The sequence below is a fragment of the Gekko japonicus genome, unplaced genomic scaffold (genome assembly GCF_001447785.1).
Source record: "Gekko japonicus isolate JY-2015 unplaced genomic scaffold, Gekko_japonicus_V1.1 scaffold320, whole genome shotgun sequence".
In the NCBI taxonomy this organism is placed as follows: domain Eukaryota; kingdom Metazoa; phylum Chordata; class Lepidosauria; order Squamata; family Gekkonidae; genus Gekko; species Gekko japonicus.
Window position 1 is genome coordinate 989,518 of NW_015168660.1, and position 13,785 is coordinate 1,003,302.

The 13,785-nt window shown below is 42.1% G+C and overlaps 1 protein-coding gene across 1 annotated transcript in view; it reads left to right on the forward strand.

The window, feature by feature from the left end:
• FNDC3B (fibronectin type III domain containing 3B) overlaps positions 1 to 9,471 on the forward strand; it is a 308,226-nt gene extending 298,755 nt beyond the window's left edge. Inside the window, exon 26 of the mRNA XM_015415259.1 lies at positions 9,070 to 9,471. Within this exon, the coding sequence (XP_015270745.1) occupies positions 9,070 to 9,381 (312 nt within the window). The 3' untranslated portion in view covers positions 9,382 to 9,471. The remainder of the gene's footprint in view (positions 1 to 9,069) is intronic.
• The last annotated feature ends 4,314 nt before the right edge of the window (positions 9,472 to 13,785 follow it).

Genomic DNA, 13,785 nt, shown 5'->3' on the forward strand with positions numbered 1-13,785 from the left:
ACCACTTCCTATGGCAATGAATTACATGTGTTAATCACTCTTTCGGTTTTGCAAATTCTGCAAATTCTGCAGAATGATTGCGGGGGGCCCTTTCTGACCACCTCAGGCAATGCAGTTGCCGATCTTACCTGTTTGCATTGTAGGCAACCGTAGAAGGCTGGCCCTAATGAAATTTTAATGCAGTGTCTTTCTGTTTTGCGGTGTATGCGGTGTGTGCGTGTTTTACTGTTATATGTTTGTGTTTCAAGTAATGTAGAATTAATATTGTTCCCATTAGGGGAAGAACATAAGAACATAAGAGAAGCCAATGTTGGAACAGGCCAATGGCCTATCCAGTCCAACACTCTGTCGCACAGTAGCCAAAAATACCAGGTGCCATCAGGAGGTCCAGCAGTGGGGCTGGGACACTAGGAGCCCTCCCACTATTGACCCCCCCCCCCAAGCACCAAGAATACAGAGCATCACTTGCCCCGGAGTCCCTATCTATACCTTGTGGTTAATAGCCACCAATGGACCTGTGCTCCATATGCTTATCTAATTCCCTCTTTAAGCTGTCCATGCTTGTAGCCACCACCACCTCCTGTGGCAGTGAATTCCATGTGTTAATCACTCTTTGGGTGAAGAAGTATTTTTATCTGTTTTAACCCGAGGGGAGGGGAGGGGGTGGCACATCTGAATGGAGAGGTAGGAAAGTGCATTTCTATAAGCAATTGGATGTTATCTAGGCCCGTGGTGTGTAGTCTTGGACCAGGATGGGCAGGGTCCAAAGCCCTTATAGTCATAAAACTCATTGCCTGATTGTGGGAAGGCTGCTCTCTTTAAGCCTCGGTTCTCCATCTGTAAAATGGGAGCAAACGTGGCAAGTACAATAGCAATTTCATTTTGCAAACCGAGCATGACATGAATTGCAACTAGTAGCAGTGCCAAAGTGCCACCCTGAATGCCAAGAGAAGCTGATTTTCCATTACTGTGCTTGCAGATTATCTCTGGCTTTTACTTCATTCACATAACGTTCCCATAGACTAATCTATGGGGAATGAATTGTTATTTATTTGGTTCAAATTCTTATCAGTTCAGTTAATTGGCTGTGGCGTAATTTGAATGTCAACAGAATTGCACCTCAGCCACGTAGTGACAGTGAGATCCTTGTCCCCCCCCCCCTCCTTTCAACTTTGTGTAATGAGGCAGAAAAGTTGATGATGGGATAACAAGGCAACTCCCCTCCAATAGAAGTTCTCGGTTTGCTTGCAGAAAGTGGCTCATTAATTGGGAGGAGATGTTGTTATTAAACTATCTGGAATTTAGGAGATAGGAATAAAATTCTCAGTATAGTTTTTTTTTAAGAAGTTTTGTAAAGCCTGGTGTGTTTCCCAGTATTAGAGGGAAAGCCTGAAAACTCTGCAAATCCATGCACTCTGTATCTCATTTGCTTCTAAGTTAACGTGCACCAAATTGGGTTTCACGTCTCTTAAGTTTTGTTTATTTGCTTTCTTCCCTACAGAGGTCAAGGCAGCTTACAATATAAATAAAACACATAAAATCAAATACATAAAACCAAAATTGGGATTTAGAAAGTGTCCATGGTGATGAGAATAAGCTACCATATGTTTAAGATTTCTCTCTCTCTCTCTCTCTCTCTCTCTCTCTCTCTATCTATCTATCTATCTATCTATCTATCTATCTATCTATCTATCATCTCTATCTCTATCATCTCTCTCATTTTTCTTAAGCGCTCAACACTTCTGTGATTCACAGCAGAGCACTGAAATTAGATTAAGGTTCCTGCTGCTCCATAGTTCCCCTTGCTACTGCTATTAAAATGTGTTTTAATTCACCTGTGTTAGAAGGTTAACAGAGAGCCAGTGTGCTACAGTGGGTTAGCTTTTGGTCCATGGAGGAGAATGACATGGGAATACAATGGTAGAAGGGACTGCGCTTCTTGAGAGTGCAGGAGGAAGATTACGGAGGATTGCCTCTGGGAATGCTTCCTGCAAACCGAAAACCACAGCACTGCAAGGTTAGGAGGTGGCACCATTTTCCTTGCTGTGCGAAGTTTTCCATTTGCATGGAGTGTTATTAATGCATTTGAAACTGAAACAAGTCACCTGCAGTCTGAAGTGACACAGCAGTCCATTTTATCTCCTACATGCGTAAACCTCGGCTGGTGTGATCTTTATTCAAATCCTTTCCTAGCCATGAAGCTTGGAAGGTGAACCTTGGAACCACTTAACCTATTTATTTAGGGTTGCGGTCACACGCGCCAGAAAAAACAGGGGGGAAGCGAGGCTATTTCTTCCGGAGGAATTTGACCCGCAGTTGCACGATCACACCTCCCTTTGAAGCTGCGGGCGCAGTCTGTCAGTGTGTGATCAGATGCAACTGTGAGTCAGGGTTTTTTTGTGTGCCTTTTCCCCCCATGCGCTTAAACGAGGGAATCGATGAATCGCACCTCTGCACTGAGGGCTCCCTATGGAGTTTGCTATGAGACGCATACTGCGAAGGAGGGAAAAAACAACGGCACGGAGTCGGGATGGCCTGATTAGAGAGCGTGCTGGAGCGATCAGACACGGGAAAGTCCATCCATGGTCCGTCACAACCCATTTACAACCGGGTTTTCCCCGGTGTCTTTTACCTCTGCTTCTGCTGCGGAGCACAATGGGTTGCCGACAGCTGTGGGGCGCTTCCCAGATGTTTTCGTCTGATCATGCCCTTTAAATCCACCTGGCATTCGCACCTATTTCGGGTCTAATTGTGCATATGATCGCAGCCTAGGATATTTCTGTGCTACCTCTTCAGAGTCCTGCTTGAACCTATGTTACCTGGGGTAGTCTCGAAGATCACACGAAAGAATCCCCTGAGCTCTTTTGAGGAAGGACTGAGTGTTTAGCAGCAGAAGTATTACACTTTCTCATCTTTTACACAGGGCAGGGTACGTAGCTGTATCGGAGTGTCTCTCTCTCTCTCCATTGAAGGAAAACACTGCATGGGAATTGGCACCTCAGTGCTGTGCATTGAAGCACCGATTGGAGCGAGGGTGACGGTTCGTGCTGGTCCAGCCAGAGATTCACATCATTAAGTAGGGGAAGCAGCTTTTCCTGACTTGAGTGTACTTCAGCTGTTGTCTCAGTTTGCTTTGAGAGGCTTTTAGTAGTGGGATCTGAGTCAAGCAAATGCAAGTGTAGGTGAGAAGAAAATGGCACATAATTGCCTTCCATGAGGCACTGCTAGCAAAATGTCCTAGTAAGAGTTATTTGTGGCATGTTTTCAGGTCCACTTTGAAGCTTCTGGGTGATCCTCCCTCCCCCCTCCCCCGGGTCATGCTGATATTGCGCCCTTCGAGTGCTTGTCTGTCCCAGGGATCCTTTTTATTCCATTCACTTAAAAAGAAATGCTTGTTTGAAAGCTGGTGTGCAGTACTGACTTTGAGGGCCTTCCACTTACAGCAAAAGAGGGTGGTGGGGAAACAGATTGTCCCTGTTTGCCTTTCCAAGTGATTGGAAGCTACTTCCAAAAAAATTTACAGCCGTTATCCTGAGCTGACCTCAAAGCAAAGGAACCCATGGGAGGGGGGAGAAGCAGTTTATATGCCATTTGCTCCTGTTTGTGAGAATAAAAAAAGGAGGTTTGGGCTCCAAGGAACCAGGTCTTTGTCCTATCATAATTCCTTGCTTGGGAGATGGGAGGGAAGACGTTCCTTCCATTCACGGATGCCCTCTTGGATTTGTTTTCTTGACATCATCATTGTTATGATCGTCACGCTTTTAGCTGACAGCAAGAGCATGCACAGAGCCAGAGAAAGACGGGCTTTCAAATGTAATCAAGCAAAGGGAATGAAAAGGGCAGCAATCATGGTTTACATTCAGAGCCTAGTAACCATCCTCAGCTATTCGTTTTTCCCATTAGTTGACATGGAAGTGGTGGAGAGCGGTTGTACGGTAGCTGGTCATGGGTGCTGTGTTTGCAGTCTCTACTGTCACGGCTTGAGCGTGGCAGGTGTAGGAGTCATGAGGAATTGTATGATGCAAGACGCACTGCCAAGACCAGCAATATGATGCAGATCATATAGTGGTTGTGGTGGTCTCAGTGTGTTTAGAACCCACCGCTTGATTGCACATTGGTACACCATCAATGTACAACTGATCCATGGCACGCTACAGATTTCAAAGGTTAGCAGTTAGCACTAAAGATCTTTTGTTCCTTCTGGAAGTGCTGGATTTGCTGTATTTTTGCATGGGTCACTTTTAAAAAAATGAAATCCCCATATAGAATCCGGTTTTCTGGTATGGAATTTAGATATTTGAATCAAGATTTCTTCTAGTTTAGGAGTGAGCACATGCATACTGTTGCTGAGCAAATGTTTCCCGAGGCTGGGTTTTTAGCTGACAGGAGGAAAGTTGATTCATTTGAAATATGGTGTCGGAGGAGAGTTTTACAGACACAATGGACTGCCAGAAAGACAAATAAGTGGGTTCAAGATCTCTCCCTAGAAGCTAAAATGACATTATGACAAGAGGAAAAGACAGTAATGTTAGGAAAAGTTGAAGGCAGCAGGAAGAAGACCGAGCTTGAGATCAAGTGACTCAGTAAAGGAAGCCACGGCCCTCGGTCTGCAAGACCTGAGAAAGACTATCAGTGATAGGATGTTTTGGAGGACACTAATTCATTGGGTTGCCATGAGTCAGAAGCAACTTGATTGCACTCAGCACACAGACGCACACACCTGGCTCCCAACCATTCACAAATTGAGTGACCACCCCTAACATATTTGGTAGCACCCAGCATTTGTTGATACCTGAGCTGGATTCAGACTATCCGCACCTCTAAATGGGTACACTACAGTTTTGAAGATGACCTCTAAAATCAAGTGTGCATTGATCTGTAACTGGCACCTGAATAAACTTTTAAAGAGGAACCAAGGTGAGTTAGGACAACTGTTGTTGTTGTTTAGTCGCACAGTCAAGTCCAACTCTTCGCGACCCCATGGACCACATCACGCCAGACCCTCGGGCTTTAACTGGGGATTCTGAGGGTTTCATTGATAAGTTAGCATTTATCACAATCTGTTTCTCCATCTTCTCCTCTTGGACCACTTTGCCAGCGCAAATGTGAGCTGAGAAGGAGGGGAAGGTAAATAAGCTGTTTGGGGAGCATGTGACCTTGCCCCTCCTCCTTTCCTGGAACTTCATAAGGTAATAGCACTCCTTGCTCCTGTTTTTAGAGAGCCATCAGTGCCTTTATGACATCAGTAGCAATTACACCAATCTCCACACTAATATCAGATCCATTTGCTTACCTAGCAACCAACAAAGCTCATGAAATTGGCACAGGACACTGTGCCTCAACCAACCTGATAGCAAAGCATACCAGAGGGGAGCAATAAACACCATAAGTTCCTTGACATATTTGCCTGCCATTTGACATTTGTTTATATGGCACCGTCAACGTACATGTCACATTATAGCGTTCAGGCAACGTGTTAATATTCCAAAGAGTTTCCAGTATACAAGACAGACTACAGCTAAAGGCAACTGTATTTAAAAATCTGAAGGTGCCATCCTGCAAATGGATAAGATTGGTAAATGGTCATGTGGAGCCACCTGATTGAGGAGGACAGGAAAGCTCCCGCACAGAATTTCACAGAATGTGGGAAACAGAAAAGTTCATGTGGGTATTTCTGCAAAGTATAAAAGTATACATTAAAAACAGTAGCATAATGGGGGTCGCTTCCATAAGGGATAGTATTGGAGCCTCTCGCAATGTTAATTCTATGTTGTCACCTCCCATTTTACTTCAGTGTCCTTTTGCAACTCCTTTTCTTCATTTTGGTATGATAATCCCTTACACAGTTTTTGTTGTCTTAGACAGTCATTTGTCGCATTGTTTTCAAGTTCTGTAATCCTAGTCCCCTGCACTGTTTATTCAAGTTTTTTGCTGTCTGATTGAATTGCTAGTCACACGCTGCAGTCACACTGGAGGCTTGGCGCGATCTGGTGGCGCCTCTATTTGTGACAGTTTAAATTGTCACGGGAAGGGGTGACCAGACAGCACACCCTGAAGTGGCCTCACTGCGTGCTCACCCCACTGTCAACCATTCAGATTATTGCTGCAGGGCAACCATGTGAGTGATTGGGTCGCTTCTTTTTAAAAATTTGTCTTTTGCATAAGCGCATAACCAAAGCACTGCTCCATTTTGACAGCTGGAGGAGACTGCCTCTGAAAAAGCTCATCTTTTCACTTAACCACCCTGTGTGTTGCAAAACTGTAGGCAGAGGAACCTGCATGAAAAAAGACAAAGGAGGCTTCTCAGCCTGCCCTTCCCTCCCCCCCTCCTCCTCACCTCAGAGGACAGCTGAAAGCTTGCTGATGTGCACGAAGATGCAGTTATGCGCATATCACCAACTGAAAAAAAAGAAACAAAAATGGAACAGAGCGATCAGACTTCCCAACCAGGTTGAGCCTCGCACCACAGGAGAGTTCAGACATCCAGAAATGTGGGGTGAAAGCACTGATATCCATAAACACCAGACTTTCCCCGATGCCTGATTACTCTGCTTCCAAAGCATGGTAGAATGGGGTGGCGACGACTGGGGCATGGAAGGCAAATGTTGCTGTCTGATCGTGCTCTTTAAATCCATAAAGGTACTACAATGATATCGACGCAAACTGCTCGTCTGATCACAGCCATAGTCTGTAAAATGCCTTGAGACTCAGTGAGAAAGGCAGGCTGTAAATAAAGGTGGTGGTGGTGGTGGTGGTGGTGGTGTGGTGGTGGTGGTGGTGGTGGTGGTGGTGGTGGTGGTAATGAACCAGCACTCCATATAAGACAACTTTATTTTATAGGAACATTTATTATATATACATATTATCTTCAGATCCCAGGTATATATTCAATGAGACCCTTATGCCTGATGGCCATCAGCCACAGTGTTAGGTTTAATTCCTGTTGGTAATGTGCCATGTTTTTATGAATCTGGGGGGAGATACCTAGGATGTCTTTCCTCAAAGTTGGGTTGACAGTGTAAAGCAGCTTTCAAAAATGATTGCCAGTGGGGGAAAGGGACTGCCTAAAATCCTAAATATTCTCCCTCCCAAGATTTGTTAATAGCTCCCTGTTGATAGCTCCCCTATTAAGAATCACCGGGTTAATTCAGAGGCTTAAGCAACCTGTAATGCACTGTGGTTCTTCCCTGTTATATACGATACCAACTGTTTGCTAGCTGGATTGCAGGAAGGGATCTCCCCCCCCCCCCCCTTTTTGGAAGGGTTGCTGCTTAACTACCTTTCACTACTTTTCCCCACCTAAAACTGAACACCACCTGCCAGGCATTAATGCAAATTCGTATTTGCTCCCACTTGCTGTGACTCATTCACTGAGTCATAAGTTCCCTGTTTTATTAGCGTGAATTGGTGAAATCTTAGCTACGTTGTTAATAATAATAATGGGTAAAAGTACCCACGAGAGATACTTACCACATCATTTTCCTGGCTGTCTTCTGTATGTAGGAAGCTGACTCTATCTGCCTGGTATTCTTTGGAGACTGTAGAAGAATATTTACTCATTAAAGTATTAGTTTAAAAATGAATAATTCCTGATTTTCAGTTTTCTTTGCATATAATATTCATGTTAGTGCATACTTATTCCCTGTTGGTGATTACAGAAATTATGCATACATTGGACATGGAAATCACTAATTTGCTTATTGTGATTGTAAGGAGTTTGTTTGCCGTGAGGCGTTGAAGAAAAATCATTTAACCTTCCTTGTTCAATTCCCCCATTTGTAACATTGCTCTTGCATCATTGCTGGAATCTGCTGTTTCCTTTATTGTATGTGAATCAGTGGACAGAGTTCATCTGCCCCGCCCCCCTCGGCCAGTGTTTGATTGTCCTCATTGAAGGACAATCATCCTCCCATCTGTTAGAAAGCAACTGAGTCAGCTGTTGAAGCAATAATTGACTGTGCAGACACAACTATTGTATCATTGTGATAAATACCCTGTCATCTTTGATCTAATTGGTCATAGACTACCACTGATCCTGCAAATAAACCGCCCAGCCCTAAAGCTGATATTGTGGGGAGGATAAAAGACTGCAAAGTAAATGCGGCTGTTACCATATTGGATTAATTGTTAGAGGCCACTTGGCTAATAGATTTTCCAAGGCTTTTTAAATATGTCCTTTACTTTTCATTGCACATATCAGAGAACAGAATTTCAACAAGCAGCAGTATTTGATTTTGTATGACTCTTCCAGATGCTCTAAATCCTCTTAGTATTGGGGCTACATTTGCTAGTCTGTGAGTGAGCTAGGGGTGTGTTCCACCTCCTTTCCCCATTGTCCTTTCCCCATTGTCTTCCAGCCAGCAGTAACGCTTCATCCTCTGAAGCTCTCAAACAAGACCTTTCTCTGTATTCCATGTAACTGAGAGATGTAACGTATGGATGCAACGTATCGATGAATACGGGCAGGTGTTCTAAGTGTTTTGGAAGTGGTTTCGGCACAGTGCCCTGAAAAATAAAATGTCTTGGAGTGAAGCTGATAATATCCCACTTCTAACATACTCTAGAATGTGGGTTTGTGATGGTTGCATGCACGTTCCTACCTGTCCCGGGCCTTCTACCTGTGAAGTTTCAAGAAGAACATTTACTTTCGCTAGAAAGTACAGACTTTCAGGATGCAGGAGAAGATCTTCCTTTCTTAACAAGTGTTTATTGGGGTTTTAGCTGCCCTCTGTTGTTCTGTAGAGTATGTATGTATATATGTTATTTTGTTAAATATATGTATTGTTTGCTGATTTTTATCCTTGGCGGGAAGATATAAGCTCAATAGAATTCTTACAAATAGTGGGTTAGTAAGCTACCCAGTGGTCCATAGAGTATTTTGGAGGAGTTTAACAGCCTTTTGATGGCATTTGCTAGGTCTTCCTTTCCTAGCATTTAATCCCCGATCTTCTTTCATTCAGAAGGCTCTCGTTTCTGAAATCCAGGGGCTGAAAGTGTATGGCTCCCAGCCAAAGGTGTTTGCTCTTTCCCAAGCCTAACGTTGAACCTTCATTTTATTTTTCTTCCAAGGTGTACAAGGGAGAGGAGACAACGTTCCAAATCTCAGGCCTTCAAACGAACACAGACTACCGATTTCGCGTGTGTGTTTGCCGACGGTGTTTGGATACCTCACAAGAACTTAGCGGACCTTTCAGCCCATCTGTTGCCTTTATGCTCCAGCGAAGTGAGCTCCTGCTTACAGGGGAAACGGGAAGGATAGACGATCCTAAGACGAAAAGTTTGATGCCTTCTGATGAACAGTTTGCAGCCCTCCTTGTCCTGGGCTTTGCAAGCGTCTCCATCTTATTTGCCTTCATACTACAATATTTGTTGATGAAGTAGAGAGTCCAACACACAAGCTTTTGAGGCGGCATTCTTAAGTAATGCGACGCATTATAATCCACGTTTTATTCAGATATTCCTTTTTTATTTTCTTTTTTCAGCAATGTTTTCCAGTACATTTTATACATTTTTTTCCTGGATTTTTGGGTTTTGGAGGGGGGATGGGGGAGGGAATGTCAGTCCTAACTAATAAATATCCATGTTTGGGTGCATCTTTCTGAAATTCAAAGGAAGTGGTCAAATCCAAACCAGATACCAAAAGCAAATGTCTTGCGTTTTGTTCCATACATGTTCCCCAGGACTCAGAACTGTGACCAGTTTGCCTTCGATTTTTGTTTTGCTGATCATTGCAATTCTTAAGGTGCAGTTTAGTAAATCAGAACAGCTGTTTGCTTTAGGTTCTTCTGCATCGTTAGCCCTTAACCACCAATGTGTAAGTGCGTTGTGGTTACAGTGCCTACAACAATACAGTCTTGGATGGACAAATATTGTTGCATGTGATCACTACATTTTTTTTCCTTCCCTCCTCCCCCAGTCTATGGTTAAAAAGCAAAAACAAAACCCTGCTACGTTATCAACTATATATTTAGCACATTTCAATCCAAATAATTTATCCTGCAACCTGAAGTCCTTTTTAAATAATAGTCTCTTTATTCCAGCTGTTTGCGCACTATGAACCGCCTGTATAACAAATCCGATAACCAAATAGCTTTATAAATGACAAAGCATTACGGTTTTCTACCTTTTTAATTTTATAGCAGTAATGTTAAGAGGGCATTGTGCAATAGTTACTCCCATGTCCAGCTGTTCTCTCTTTTTTTAAAAAAAAAAAAAAGCTGCTTTTAACTTGTTTCGCCTTTGTATATAACTTACTTTTAATCCAATCACTAGATTTTATTATATTCATCTTGATTTATATGTTTAGAACTGGTGGAAGTTTGCTGCCTTTATTGTTTTATATAAAGTATTACCTTGACATACGCCGTTTTTTTTAGTCAGTCAGCCACTTAAGGGGAAGAGGAAACCATCTCTCAGCCTTGGGGAAAAATTGAAAACGAGTTCAGTTTAAGGAATCTCAGACTGAAACTAGATGCTACAGAAAGCACGAAGCTGCCGCTGAAAATAGCAGCCCTGCCCCTTCTCCGGTCCCCTGTAACACCTGCTATTATAAAATGTGTCATTTGAAACGAATGCAGTGCCATGCTATTTCCAGCGCCACCCAGTTTTCCATGGCTGCTGCTTTGTGGGCACAGAGGAACTTGCAATGCATTGGCATTGAGTCACATGCTTTGTAATAGGAGACATTACGCAGCCGGAGGAGACAAGAGGCTGCCATTTTTGTGGGCAGCCATGCGTGCTCCATAATATCTAGTCAGCCTTGAAATTGGTATTTTTAAGTGATTATTGTCAAAACGGTTGTCATTCTCCCTTCAGAATGTTGTGTCTGTCCTTACAGCAGTGGCCTGAACATGCATGTTCATCCATCAACATCCTTGATTTTTTTTTTAGTACTATTTTGTTTTTAAACTTTGAGTCATTGGATTATTTATATGACGTCAATGTTGTTTAAGTGCCTCAGGGATATCAGTCAGTAGGAGGTGCGAGTCAATTCCAAAAGGGTGCAACAGACACAGGGTACAACCCACCAGGGGCTCCTCCGGGGCTTGCCTCCGTGAGATTGAACTGGCCTCTTGTCATGAGCCCCATTCATTTCAATAGAGCTTGCACAGGAGAAAACGCTGTTGCATCGCTCCCGTTATTTCTAGCAGGGTGCGCGCATAGAGGAGTCCCCTGTGAATTGTGCTCCATATTTTGTATATCCCTGCTTTCAAATAAAAAATACCCTTGTGTATATTTTTGCTATTTCGATTTTGCTTGTGTCATAGCTTTTTTGTCCTCTGTGCTATGATGCGGTGTCCTGTGCTAGCATATCTTCCCATAACCAAAGTAATGGGGGAAAACCAACATTATTTTTTGTTAGGTTTATTTATACTATATACTGCATACAGTACTTTAAATGCCAATTACAGTGCAATCTTATTATTTATTGTAAAACGAATTAAAAAAATAAAAGTGTACTTATGTACTAAATTCCCCTCCCCCCCCCTTGTAGCATGTTATATTTTCTTTTTGTCGTTTTATACAAGTGTACTTTAGGTTAAACGCCTGTACCCTGCCAGCAGCATTCCTAGTATTATTAATCTTCTTACAGTTTCTTGTGTGTGTTTTTTTTTTTTAAATGGGAGTGTCTTTCTGTATTAAATGCCAAAAAAGGAACCCCTTCCGGCATTGAACACAATAAGCCACCTAGTATGATGCTGTGCAGTGGCCATTTAATCAGTGGGGTTTGCCTGGCAACACAGCTCGGCGCTCTTGATGGAAAAGTTTACATGTAGCCAAAAATAAAATAAAAATCATGACATCTCTTGAAAGTGCTAAGATTGATGGATTATTCTGTGTGCCTCTCTAGATGTAGCAAAATAGTACAACGATTCTGTATTTTGTTATTGAGTATAGTTAGTTTATCAATTTTTGCCTTGCAAAACTAATGGCATTAAGGTAATTTGCTTTCATTTTCTCCTTTGATCGAAGTCGTGGCTTGTCTAATGTTTCTAGGGTTTTTTTTTTCTTCATTTCAATTGACTTGTTCTATGAAACTTGCATGACCTTTGCATATAGATTTTGTAAGTGTAACAAGTCCAGAAGGATAATTATGGGGTGGAGAGGGGGGATTATCTTTTTTTAAATAACAGAAGTGTGTGGGGGGGGGAAACAGCCCCATCTCAAAAAGACTAGTTGCACTCAAGTGGGAGAAGTCAGCCGTGACTACTGTATGTCTTGTGAGCTCCAACAGACCTTCGGGATTAGTAATTTTTTGCTGGATTAGGGCCACGCATTTTAGAAAACGAATAATTAGGAAAGCCACAAATCCGAACAGATTTCCTTTTGCCCTGAATATTTGGGTTACTGTTGTAGCTCTCTGCAGCAAGGATTTCCTATGTAACATCTTTTTAATAGAAGGGGGAATAAAACTACTGTAAACTTTGTAAAAGTGTGCTCTCTGAATCCAGATTTATACATTCTGAGGGTTGAAAAACCTGGAGTAGTTTTACATAGGGTGAGTAAATGTGGTGAGGGGGGGGAAATCTGTAACACTTTATTTTAAATATTCTCTTGATACTAATTTGTTATATATTCTACTAGTTTCAAAGTCAGATAGCCCCCCCCCTTAAAACTGCCATCAGAGATGATCACCTCCATAAAACTTCAGTGTCACTTTTAAACACAGTGTTCGTGTCATATAAATTCGCTGGGCTTCAGTTTTAACACAGCCATAGAATAAAGTGTTACAAATTCAAACCATTCCTGTTTCAGCTTTCGTTAGCAGCAAACACAATGGGTTGCTGGTCGCTTTGTATTTACTTTGACGTCTTTCCTGACCCTGTCAAAATCAGCTGTGTAAAACCAATTCTCCCTCCCTTCCCCAGATATCTCCCAAATCCTGTAGGCTATAAAGAAATTGTAAAAATACAAAGTGGGGAAAGTATTTTAAGAAACTATTTAAAAAAAGGAAAAGAAACATTTTTATATTATCTGCCTTTGTTGTTTATGAACTTGAAATGTTGTAGTTTTCTAATCCTGTTTTGTCAGCAACAGTAAATCAGTATTCACTGTTACCATGGAAAAGTGCCCTAAACTGAATGTTTCTGAACATAATCCTTGCACAATTCTTTAAAATTGAGAAAAAAATATATATACGTTTTTTTACCTCACTTATAGGACATACATTCCAAGCTTTTCAACTTTAAGAGAGAAATAATCATAAGTTTTCTTGTATTGTAAATTTTAACTATTTCATATGCATTGTATTAAAAAACTGCCATATCAATTTTACTGTATAGATTTTTGCAAATATTACGCTCTGTACGTAAGACTTAACTGTATCTGTAGTGTATATGTAATATATTTATGCCCAATAAATGTTTTAATTCTTTCTTGGTAGCAGAAAGTTCTTTTTCTACAGATCTCTCAGAACTTTGGCCGCAAAAAATACATTGAATTACACGAACCTGCCTTATACCAGGTCAGTCCATTGGCCTATCAAGGTCAGTATTCTCTACTCTGACTGGCAATACCTCTCCAGAGTGTCAGGTTAAAGTCTTTCCCATCACCATCCTTTTACCTGGAGATGCTGGGGATTGGGGACTTCAGTTGGCGAAGTTGATGCTCTACCACTGAACCACAGGCAACACCCTAAAATGAAGCTTCCTTCTACTGAGTCTGTCCATTGGGTCTGACCAGGTCAGCCTCCAGGTAGGATCTAGGGATTCCCTGGGATTACAGCTCGTCTCCAGGCTACAGAGATCAGTTCCCCTGGAGAAAATTGATGCTTTAGAGCAAGGG